The sequence below is a fragment of the Solanum pennellii genome, chromosome 4 (assembly GCF_001406875.1).
Source record: "Solanum pennellii chromosome 4, SPENNV200".
In the NCBI taxonomy this organism is placed as follows: Eukaryota; Viridiplantae; Streptophyta; class Magnoliopsida; order Solanales; family Solanaceae; genus Solanum; species Solanum pennellii.
In genome coordinates this window covers 35,842,221-35,854,684 of record NC_028640.1, presented here as the reverse complement: position 1 = coordinate 35,854,684, position 12,464 = coordinate 35,842,221, and the positions used below count along the sequence as shown (strand labels likewise).

At 36.4% G+C, this 12,464-nt stretch overlaps 1 protein-coding gene across 2 annotated transcripts in view; it reads right to left on the bottom strand.

Moving 5' to 3' along the window:
- Window positions 1–813: 813 nt before the first annotated feature.
- LOC107018441 (kinesin-like protein KIN-7O) overlaps window positions 814–12,464 on the bottom strand; it is a 34,170-nt gene continuing 22,519 nt past the window's right edge. Inside the window, exons 19-32 of one of the 2 annotated variants that reach the window (XM_027916649.1) lie at window positions 11,430–11,516; window positions 11,150–11,299; window positions 10,845–10,958; window positions 10,627–10,713; window positions 10,350–10,553; window positions 10,077–10,265; window positions 8,582–8,788; window positions 8,300–8,389; window positions 8,066–8,206; window positions 7,561–7,658; window positions 6,819–6,897; window positions 1,793–1,936; window positions 1,556–1,627; window positions 814–1,253 (exon numbers count right to left, since the gene is read on the bottom strand). In XM_027916649.1, coding sequence (XP_027772450.1) covers window positions 1,026–1,253; window positions 1,556–1,627; window positions 1,793–1,936; window positions 6,819–6,897; window positions 7,561–7,658; window positions 8,066–8,206; window positions 8,300–8,389; window positions 8,582–8,788; window positions 10,077–10,265; window positions 10,350–10,553; window positions 10,627–10,713; window positions 10,845–10,958; window positions 11,150–11,299; window positions 11,430–11,516 — 1,890 coding nt within the window. In that variant the 3' untranslated portion in view covers window positions 814–1,025. The remainder of the gene's footprint in view (window positions 1,254–1,555; window positions 1,628–1,792; window positions 1,937–6,818; window positions 6,898–7,560; window positions 7,659–8,065; window positions 8,207–8,299; window positions 8,390–8,581; window positions 8,789–10,076; window positions 10,266–10,349; window positions 10,554–10,626; window positions 10,714–10,844; window positions 10,959–11,149; window positions 11,300–11,429; window positions 11,517–12,464) is intronic. The other variant, XM_015218924.2, reaches the window with a different exon arrangement.

Here is a 12,464-nt window from a genome sequence, read left to right as displayed (position 1 = left end):
TATTTTACAAAATAAAATTAATTTTTTTGGGTGGTTGGGGTTGGGGGGTGGGGGTTAGGAGTTTAAAAATAAAAATTTGAAGTTGAAAATATTTTTAAAAAGCAAAATTAATTTTTGGGGAGGTGTTGGGGTTGGGAGGGGCTGGCCGGTGGGGGGATCATGGATCGAGTGAAAAAATAAAATTTATGAAATTAAAAATATTTTTTTAAAATTGATGTTTTTCCCAAAAAAAAATGTAATTTGAAATTGAAGGAGTTTTGAAAAAGAAATTCCTTAATTTTTTAAGGGAAGTCATTCCTTAATTTTGAGGAAAATGAGTTGATTTAGAAAATATTTCAAAAACTTTTATCCCAACAAAACATGAGAAAATTGAAAAATGTTTTCCTTCGTACCAAACACACTCCAAATTTTGTAAAATATTCATCATTATTTAGCAAAAGAAATTCATAGTTCTATTGAAGTATTGAACCAAATCATTTTTTTAGCATTTAAAAGTCCCGAAGCAAGAATACAATTTTCCCCCTCATTTTTCCATTTATTAATCTTTGAATGTTTTTGTAAATATGACTATATTAGCCCAGTCACTTAGTGATGTCCACTTTGACCCGTTAAAAATAGTATCAGCGTTACTCTTGTGTCAGTTTTGTCACCGTAGGCCAAAATTTATCTGGATTTAGGCAAATTCTGAAGGCTGGGCTAACCTCAATGCTGAATCTGAGTAAATCAGCATGACTTACACACTAATGATGTGTTTTAAAGTCATGCTGACCTAAACCGGAAACAAACATTATCACTAGAAGATTAGGTTGTTACTAGTTTTTCACATTTGTAGTTTGCTTTTCCTATCCGATATACCAGTAGATGAACTTTATGCCTTCGAGTGTATTGAAGCATTACAGGCAGGTTTAATGGTGAATACCGACTTGTCAAGTTCTGCTATATATTTTAATGGTTAGTTAAGATATTCATATTCATATCATCCAACAGATTTGTACTTTATACATATGCAGGGATATATTAACCAATCAAGAACCCCTTCCAGAAGCTAGCTGCTTCTTGAGGCTGAGGATTTCAAGACCACTTGAAGCTAACTGATTTTTCAGCTTTGATGAAGCTGCCTCGAATTTCTTGTTCATATAGTCTATCTCATCCATCGCCTCTTGATACCTTACTCGAAATGCATCCAATTTTGCTTGTGCCCCTCGAAGTCTCATTCTCAACTTAGCTTTAACACTGTTATGGTTGACTTCACCCTGTTCAGACATATCAGACAATCACATACATTCTCTTTTGAAAATAGTAAGCTTGAAATGAACCACTTGACTAGATTACTCTTTTAGAAGTTATACCTGCAACTTATCACGAAAATATGTTGTGTCGTAATTATGCATACACAAGTAATTACACATGCAAACATGTTCAGCAGATGATCTACTCATCTGTGCAGAAATAATGCAAATGCAAGAACGCATACAAATATAGCCACAAAAAGGTAACCTGTTATCTCATCATAATCAAGTATAGTGTGTGATCGACCATGTGTATGATTACTTACATGATGCATTTTAGCCTCCAAAGCTGAAAGCTTCTCACTGAGCTGCTCGACTTCATGATTTGAATTTGAAAGCTGATAACCAAAATATAGTGTTATCTTCGAGCATAGTAGAGAAAGTCTAAGTAACAAAACACATTTGTAATAATCTGTTTCAGACAAATGAGAATTACACATCTCTTTTACTTGTTCCGAGAGAAGATTCATCAATAAGCAGTTCATGGCATTCAAGTGGCAAACCTGAAAGTCATCTCTCTGAATTAGCTCCGTCTCTGATTCTCTACTACGGGCTAATAGATCAACTCTTTCCTTGTTAAGCATGCTTAATTCCATCTTAAGTCTTTCTACTTCCTTGCACAGATCCTTTTTCTCCTGTGTGAGCATCTGATTTAACATTTCATTGGAAAAAGACAAGTAATGCAGAATGGCAGTAACATGTAATGATGCCGGAAACATGAACAAGAAAAGGATATCAACTGAACTGGTGTGAACTACAACAGAGGTCCGAAATTCAAATACTATTGGACCAGACTGATTTAGTTTGTCATGCGCAGCTGCTGGAGGTGTAGAAACTGACGGCAACGCAACAGCATGTCGGATCTTGTAAATAAGCTTATTAATTCATGATTACAGTTCCAGTGACAATATTTGTTGAGTACGTCTACATTCACATGGACTTACTATCAACGATTGAAGTTTTCTATTAGGTTCATATTACATAGTATAGGATTGACATTGATGTGAACGTACTTTAGTGAGGTCTCACTGGCAGATGTGGAAGGCATTTCCCATTTTTGTCTAGTTCAGTGTTTGTGAGTGTTAAGTTTGAAAATGAGGATGAAGTTACCAGTATCCAAAATAAAGTTTGAACGTGAGGTTCTTTGTATTTCTTTATTTTGCGATAAAGGTACCTGTATATTCACAAAAGGCTCATCATCAAACAAATAATGAGCATAGGTCACTTACAATCTCATTGGAGCATATCAAACTACCCTATGGGAGATTACAAGTTACCTATAAAGTCAGCAGAAGTTCTATATCCCACACCATATCTTGTTTACACCAAAAGTACAAAAGACTAAGACAATTCATTCTAATTTTCTGGGTGTTGTTTCTCTTATCCACAAGCATCTTCCCTTCTTTTCTTTCCAAAGGGACCACCAAATGCAGGCTGGGATTAACTCCCACCAATCTTCATTAGACCCCCTTCTTCCTATCTCCTTCCACCAGTAGAGCAAATCCTTAGTGGACTCCGGAACTACCCAGGAAACACCAAGAAGACCAAGAAACATGTTCCACAAGCTTGTATCTACTTTGCAATGAAGGAAAAAGTGACTATTAACTTCTGCATCTTGATCACACATAAATCATCTTGAGCATATTTGTCTGCCTTCCATTTGAAGCACTTCATGTGTTAAGCAGGCCCTTTTGCTCACTAACCAAGCAAAACATGAGATCTTCAAGGGTATTTTTATCTTCCATATTAACTTCCATGGCCAGTTTCTGATCTGGTGTTTTGGCCAATATTGTATCTCCAGAAACATGACTTTACTGTAAACACACGTTTGCTTTGCCATCTTCAAATAAGCTTGTCTGGTTTAGTGGAGGTGCCAGGGAAGGCATTGAGGACCTGAAACAGATCAATGACCCTCTCAATTTCCCAATAATTGAAAGCTCTCCTGAATCTGAGATTCCAACCCTGAGGGCTCCATAGCTGTGAGATTGTGGCCTTATCTTGGATGCTGAGCATAAACAGGTCAGGAAAGAGTGATTTCAGGCTTTCATCCCCAATCCAATGTTCATTCCAAAAATAAATTTCCTACCATTTCCTACCTTTAGTAAGATGTTGCCTTTGAACCGAGGCCATAATCTTCTAATAGTCTTCCACACACTGCACCAAAAAGTTTCAAGAGCCTCCTCAGTAATCCAATGGCTTTGTAGTCCATACTTCTCTGTGATGACTCTTTTCCAGAGCGACGTATCTCCAAAGCAGAATCTCCACGACCATTTTTGAAGGAGACAATTGTTCTGAAGATTGAGGTTTTTTATCCCCAGCCCCCCTTGCTTTCTGCTAAGAGTAAGAGTATCCCACTTAACTAGATGGTAACTTTTGTGCTCTTTATTTCCATTCCATAGGAAAGACCTTCTGAGTTGATTGATCTTTTCCACAATGTTCTTTGGAATAGGAAATAGACTCATCATATATGAAGGCAAGGCATCAAGAACTGATTTAACTAGAGTCAATCTACCTCCCAAGGAGAGGTATTGACTCTTCCAACTAGCAAGCTTCTTGTTACGTCTCGCCAAAACTTCACTCCACACTGCTATCTCCTTATTTTGTGCTCCTAAAGGCATGCCCAGATTCCTTGTGGGTAGGGTTGCTATTTGGCAGCCAAGATTTCTAGCTAGCAACTCCATATTATCCGATAGAGAAAAAAGTTTTTTGCCAATTCACATGCAGACCAGATATACCTTCAAAGATGGTGAGGATTGATCGGATGTGTCTAATTTGTATCACCTCGGCCTCACAGAAAGCTAAAGTGTCATCTGCATATAGTAGATGTTAATCCCCACCTCATTGTCCATATTTCCCTGAGTCTGAGCCTTAAAACCTTTAAACCATTTTGCTTTTCTGATCATGTGATTGAGGCCTTCCATGGCTAGCAAGAAAAGAAAAGGTGAGAAGGGTCACCTTGTCTCAAACCTCTTTGTGATTGGAAAAAACCTTCAGAGTTTCCATTTATGTTCAGGGAGACTTTAACAGTGGATATCAGAACTTTATCCAATTGAGCCATTTCGTCCCAAATTCCATGTCCTTTAAAATCTTCGGCAGAAAAGACCAATTGACATAATCATAGGCCTTCTGTCTAACTTGCATAAAATTCCACGAGTTTTTTGCTAAACTCTGGAGTCTACCAACTCCCTGGCAATTAGTGCAGCATGCATAATTTGTCTTCCTTTCAGAAAGGCCATTTGGTGTACATCAACCAGCTTCCCCATTACCGTCTTCAACCTCCTCAACTTCCCAGTAACGAGTTTGGAAATGATCTGTAGACTCCTCCTATCATGCTAATTGGCCTGAAATCTTTCAATTCCTCTGCTCTAGGTTTTTTTAGGAATCAGTGCTAGGGAAGTGGCATTGAAAGATCTCTCAAAAATTTCATTTTGATAGAAATTTTGAATTGTGAGCATCAAATCCTCTTTTACAATTCCCCAACAAGATTTAAAGAATTTCATTGTGTCGCCATCTGGACCTGGAGCTTTATCTCCATCACAAAGTTTTATGCATTGTAAGACCTCTGATTCAGTAAATGGTCTTTGCATCCAATCCTTTTCTTCCTGAGAAATAGTTGGACACAAGATCAAAATTGTGTCTCCACTCCTCAGATTCAGTGTAAAGCTTTTTGTAGAAATTAATCATGGTGTTCCTGATCTCTACATGGTCTTCTACAACCTCTCCTCTTTCTATCAACTTACCAATAGTTCTTCCTGTGTGTTGTTGCCATTCTCTGAAAGAACCTTGTGTTATTATCTCCTTGTTTCAACCATAATACCCTTGATTTTTGTCGCCCTTTCAATTCTTCATTTTTTGCCAACTCTTCGAACTTCACTACTATGCTGGCTCTTATCATCACTTATCTTCGGTCAATTCCCTGGTTTCTTGTATCAAATCATTTTTTGTCAATTCCTCCAACAAGCTATTTTTCTTACTAGTAAGCTCCCCAAAGTTTGATTTGTACCACTCCTTGAGTTTCTACTTTAGCATTCTTAGTTTAATATTCAGTCGATAATCAGGACAGCCTTCCACTAGAAATTCATTCCACCAGCTTTGAATCAAGTTGGTGAAACCCTTCACCTTTAGCCACTAATTGTCAAACTTAAAGTTTGACTTTTACCACTTTCTAACAAGATAGGACAGTGGTCAGATAGCACTCTAGGTAGTAGCGTTTGCCTGATCTTTTTGAATTTTTCTTCCCATTCCATAGACTACAAGAATCTGTCTAGTCTAGTTGTACTCGGATGATTAATGCCTCTAAACCAGGAGAACTTTCCACCATTTAAATGAGAATCATGTAGCTCCATCTCCTCTATCCACCTTGAGAAGTCAGACATGATATATGAGATTATGTTACATCCTCTTCTTTCTCCCATAATTCTATTGGTATTGAAGTCTCCACATGTGATCCATGGACCTTCACATAAAGTCCTGACTGCAGCCAGTGAAATTAAAAGCGCACCTAAGCACAAAAAAGAGGCGCAAATACACTTTGCATGACCTAAGGCGAGGCTCATGTCAGTGGGCCCTTCTAAAAATTTTTAAAAAAAATATCAGTTTAAAGAAAGGGGTCCTTCTAAATTATTATAAAGAGTTTGTCCCAGATCCCTAGACTGCAATTAATGAAGTCATAGAGTCTATAAAAGACAAAAAAAAAGAAGATTATTAGAAGAGGAGGAATCAGTAAGAACGTTGCATGCAATTATAACTCAGCAAATAATGAAATACAACTACATATATATGGTGTCCACCACTAAGCCTATATGGCTTCTAAGAAAATTATCTTTGTTATTATCCTCTTACACGTGTTAAATTTTCACTGATCATTATTGAAGTTAAGACACCATCAGTCATATTCCCATTTATTTTTAAATTTTCTACAAAGATAAAAAGGAGTATGAAATATTGAATGTTCAACATCAACAATTTATGAAATCAGTAAAAAGTAAGAAGAAAGAAGAGAAAGAAGATACATGTGTTTGCTTGCTACTTGTTTTGCCGGCGGAAGAAGTCTGATTGTTTTTTATTTGTGCTTCAATCCTTCAATTCCTCTTGTCTTCTAATATTTCTTCATCTTCTTCTTTTTTTTTGTCTTTTAGAGACTCTACTACCTTAATTGCAGTCTAGGGAACAGACTCTTTACAATAATTAAAAAGGACCCCTTTTTTTAAACTAATGTTGTTATAAAAAAAAATTTAAAAAAATAGAAGGGCCCACTGACATGAATCTCGCCTTAGGTCATGCGAAGCGGCAAAAATGTATTTGCGCCTTGCTTTTGCGCTTAGGCGCTTTTAATTTCACTGATCTATCATCATATGTTGCTTATTGTATTTCGATTACCTAAGTTATGTATGATAAGAGTTATACGGAGCATAGTTATTCAACTGAAGTATATCCTGCTTAGCCTACCCCCAGAATACTTTTCTAGGCTGAATCACTAATGCTGCACTAGATAAATTCTAAATGCTTGAAAAAGTACAAACAAATTACCTCTTGAGATCTTCTACATTGTTCCTCGGCATCTCTCAGGCTAAGCCTAAGTTGATCAATCTCCAGTAATTTCTCTTCACTGTAAAATAATGAAAAAGGCAATAACTGTATATCATCAGGCAGATCAATTTAAAGGTTCAAAGGAATACAATACTCAAGGCACCTTGAATACACCCAACTTTTGATGAGGGTAGTAGCAGCTGTAGAATCAAAGTTTATCACTTTATCACCTAGGCACCTCAAGTAAATTTTAGGAAATAGAACAAACTATTATAAACTCTGTCGTCCTAGCACACAAGGGTGTGGACTAGCATTCAGTGTAGTGGATGAAACCCCGAGGAGACCAGGTTCAAATCCCAGCAGAAGCAATGATTTCTTTGCATCAGTACTGGTGGGAGGAGCAGGTCCACTGTGCAATAGTCTAGGTGCCCAAGCTAGCCCGAACATCGCCATTATAGAAATACTGACACACCCCATTGTCCCAGTTTACTAGTCACTTTTTGCTTATCCAATTTACTAGAGCTAAATATATTATACTCATTTTGAAGCTAAGTTAGATATTTAGAAAGCGCAAGTGTAGTACATGTTGTGCTCTTTTCTGCATCAAAATACATTTTAAAAAGACAACAGAATACATTTGAAAAGATTAGTCACTAGCTACTTCACTATTCTATTGACAACCAATTTGAACCAACGGATTCGAAACACGTCAGAGTGATAGGGGAGCAAAGGATAGTCAAACCTGAATCTTTTGTCCACCGATGCATTATTTTCTGAGATGACCAAACTCTCCTCAAGGAGTTTGCACTGTGTTCTACAACTCTCAAGTTCATTTGTCACCTATAGTTTAAAGTCAGGATGATAAATCAAGATTCAATAAGTAAATCATGGACAATTGACATGTATACAGATATGCAACATATTTTGCTAAGTTCATCAGTCCAATGGATGTCTTTGATTTCTTTAATTTACGTTTTTCTAGTAAGGAAGCTCTACGGTACCAGACTTCACAAACAATTCTCTTAATCTGTTTAAAAAGGGAAGATTAAAAGTGAACAAGCTTTGAATTAACTAGGTGTCTCGGAAATACAATTTCCACAATATTATGTTTCCTATAGAACACCACAGAGAACAGTATGCAAGCACTGAGTCTTTGAAGAGATCCTCAATATCAGAAAGAGCCACTGCAGTGCTACTAGAATATGCTTAAATTGTTCAACTACATCATGTGTAAATCTGAAGGTAACCTCTGTCATTTTCCGTGATACATTCGCAATTTCAGCACTATAAGATTTTGCTTTCTCATTGATTGCTTCAACTGTAGCTTTTTCCCTTGCAAGCCATATGGCCTTTTCCTCCTCCATTTCCAAAAGGGCATCAGTGAGTTGCTGCAAAGAAAAGAAGGCACTCATAAATGATGCTATGGAAACAGTTGAATGGAGCCTCAGAATACATGTTTCCAAAGAACCTTCAGTTATTACCAAAGCTAAATCTTCCTTTTCTTCTACCAAAATGTTGACAGAAGTTTCCAATCTCTGACATCGTGATTCAGATTCTTCCGAACATAATCTCTGGAATGCCATAGAAACAAATAATAATCAGAAAACAGAAACAAGTTAATCTTTTATTTTTTAGAGGACACAATAGTAGAAAACATTAACTTATAATAGTCAAAAAGATTCATGCTCAACAGACGAATATGATAATCAAAATATATGAGAAAGAGGGGACTGCAGTGGAACAATTAACAAATATAAACTTACAAGGCATGACACCTCTTCCTTTAGCATACTTAGTTCTGTATTTGACATATTCAACTCGTCAGATAAAGCTTGCAATTCACATGCCAAATTTTCTGCTCTAGAATTGGCTTCTTCATTTTCTGCATGAGAAATTGTTAATTCCTCTTCCAAAGAAGCAATTGTTGTCTCCATCTCAAAAGCCAGCACTTCCAATTTCCGATACTCCTCCTTCACACCAGAAAAAGGAAAGTAGCTTAAGACTAAGCAACAAAGATAATTAACTTTCCCACTTGAGTGGAATGCAGGCAATCAATTACTAATCTACTTTTTATATCATCAGGATATGAGATACTATTTATAAGATTGATGAAGAAAGTACATATAATGACAGAATGGCATAAGGGCATTAAATGCCAAAATAATGTTTAAAATAGTACTAACAAATAAACGTTATAGTGACTCCTAGACCTAACTTAGATGAGCACTATCCTAAGAATGAAATGAACATCCTCTGAGATTAGACTTCATGATGCATGCCAATAAGGTTTTTATTTTCTTAAAGGGTGCCGTAAATATAGCCTGCTTATACCGAGTTTAGTGATGCTTAATTTGGTGATAAAATTTGAACACTTAAAAATGTTTGACATTATCCTGAGATTGTCATCATAGGATGATTGGGAGAAGAACATGGTAAAGTACTTTTATCATATGACGATCTGCTCCTTTTATTTGAAATTTTCATTACGTCGCATATAAGCTAGAAACAATCCTTGGGGACAATAAGAGGATTTACATTGAGATTAACAGAACCCAAAAGCCCAAACATGAAATTGAAGTGAAAGGACAAATGTCATACTCCAAGCCCCGACTTGGACAGCCTTTTGTTAATTTTTGTGCTTGTCCTATTTTACTTGTCAAGAGTTCTATTAACGAAGAGGTAATATTCTAAAACTAATGGTTTACTGAAGAAAACTACAGTACAAGGACACCAAATTTTGGTCTGCCCTCTTGTTTTGCCGTAAAGGAGTTACTGATTTTCCCGCATGGACTGAGTAAGGGGCTAAGGGCTATGAAAGTTGTATATAAGGTCTAGGGCCACTGCACCATTGCCTCAAGGTTTTGGACAAAATACTCAGATTCTTCACGAGGTATAGAATAAACAATCAGTAAGCCTATCTCACACCCATAAAGTTCATGTGTGAACCACCAAAACAGGGTTATGTGTGCAGGAGTGTGTTAAGTTATTAAATGTCCCACATAGGTTGTGTAAGGGGGTTCCAAAGGATTTTATAGAAGGGTCTTGAACCACTCCAGTCATGGCCTAAGTTTGTGTTGTGGATGTTTAACTTCCTTCAGTGCCATAAAGTTATGCTCAATCTACATGTGTGAGACTAGTTTCAAAACTTGACCAACAGATAATGTGGAAAGTGTTTTTCACTGTTCCGATATACATTTAAGTAACATAGAGACACACTTCTTGAACTTATTTACACTAGTTTGAGCACATCATACCTACCTGCACAACATGTTCGACACAAACAGAGGAATTCTTGGATCTTTTGGAGTCAAGCACATTAGAGCTCCTATCAACGACTGAATCACGCCTTCTTCCAATGTTTGAGTCTCGTTTATTGATGTCACGCTCAAGAATAGCCCTCTGGCCATTTAAGCGTTTAATTTCCCTCTCAGCACAAGCTCTTTCACCCTAACAACGTGATACCGTCAGAAAAGATAGAAATGCCTTAGACGGCACAAGAAAATCAACCTTCAAAACAAATTCGAATGAAACCTCAAGTTTTGTCTTCTCCTGGATGGCATTCCTAAGTTTGGATTCTGTGTCTCTCAACTTTGCTTTTGTTTTCTCCAAATCTTTTCTAATGTTTTCCTTCTCTCTGCCTAAAGAACTAGAAGATAAGCATGACAGTTCCTTTTGAAGACTTTGAATTTGAGAAAGGTGTTCAGATTTTTCTGCTTCATACTTTTCAGACATTTCCTGGAAAAGAACATGATCAGCAAGAGCAGAGAAATAGAAAAGGATTAATATAGGAGAAAGTGAAACAACTTACTGTAAATGCATTTCCAGAATCTTCAATAGCTCTTCTCAGTTCTTCAATCTGATTATGCAGATCAAAAGACTGATTGTCCAGTAGAATCTACATTTTGATTAGCATGCATTAAAAGGTAATTTCAACAGAAACTCAAATAACAGAAGTGTGAGATAATACTTGGTTGTCAGAAGTTCTAATTATAAAGACAAACAAAAAGAAAAGGCAATCAATCACACCTTTTCATCCTGAACTACATTGATCTTTTGCCTCAAGAAAGATTGTAATTTCTCATGGTTTATAATTACGGATCTTATTTGGTTGGAATTGTCAAGTGCTGAAGACTTTAAATCCTGAAAGTGGGAAACCAGATCAGGTTGTAGAAAAACATGGAAAATACACTATAGTACTAGAATTAAATATATAGAAGCACAAGAGATAAAGTTGTGTGTTGTTAAAGAACATACTGTATGCATGCCATAAATATATGAAAAGAATTACGAATTTGAAATGTGTTATGCAATGGCGTACAAGAGATACTCACAGGAACTAGTTTGGATATAGCAGAGAAAGACAAGACAAGTTCCTCTACCACTGGAATGAATGAATCGATTAAGGTTCGTGAATTTTCAAATTCTGACATCAAGTCTTGAACCTCCCTCATCAGCTCGGTTTCAGACTTCATGTTGTCCTCCTGAAATAAGTGTATCCATTAATGCCCCAGGAGGCATATGAAAATGCCTGTATTACATGCTTAAAGTAGAACCCTAAGAATGTCAGTCACAATATATCATCAAGCACTATTAGAGTGGAAATGAACTTACAACAAGCACTACTGCAGTTTCCATTGAAGCAAGCTGTTCTCGAGCCCCTTGTGCATCAAGTTTTGCACTCAAAAGTTCTTGGTAAAGCTAAAGCATTGAAACAGAAGTTATTGCGCAGTAGAACTTAAAGGAAAGGTATTATGGATATCAAATGTAAAGGTAAAATGTAAAATGAGATCCTAGTAGAAAAAGAATCAACCTGAAAACATGTTCGTAACGATGCATGATAACACCAGTTTCTTTGGTTTCTTTGACAAGCAGGACCATTTGAGTCTATCTAATAGAGACATGCTATACCCACTTGACTCGAAAGTTAGTACCATTATAATGTATTTTATCGATCACTAGTGCAATTATGCTTGTACTGTATAAAATATGGTGCAAGGAACAGGACTTTCTAGACATACTCAACAAGCAAAAGTAAAGGCCAACAACTGATTCCCACTCTGAGATGTGGCACGTGCAGAGGAAAAAGATGATAAAATGTGAGGTAAGAAAGAGAGGAGTGGGAGACGTATTTGCGCCAAAATTGCAGAGGGCAAGCAAAATACCATTTAAAGCTTTCATTAAATAAATTAAACTAATAATTATTGAATATATAAAAATCACCATCAGAGACATCATTCTGATTTTAGAGTGTATTTGGTATGAAGGAAAACATTTTCTGAAAAATGTTTTTATATTTTCTCATGTTTGGTTGGGACAAAAGTTTTGGAAAATGTTTTCCAAATCAACTCATTTTCCTCAAAATTAAGGAAAATAACTTGCCTTCAAAAATTAAGGAAAACATATTCCAAAACTCTCCTCCAATTTTAAATTAAATTTTTTTTTGGGAAAAACAGCAATTTTTTTAAAAGAAAATTCAATTTTAAAATTTTAATTTTTTTTACCCGATCGATCCCTGACCCCCACCCACCCACGAACGGCCAGCCCCCTCCCCAACCCCAACCCTTCCCCAAAAAAATAATTTTGTTTTTTAAAAATATTTTCAACTTCAAATTTTTATTTTTAAACCCTCTAAACCCCCCTCCCCCC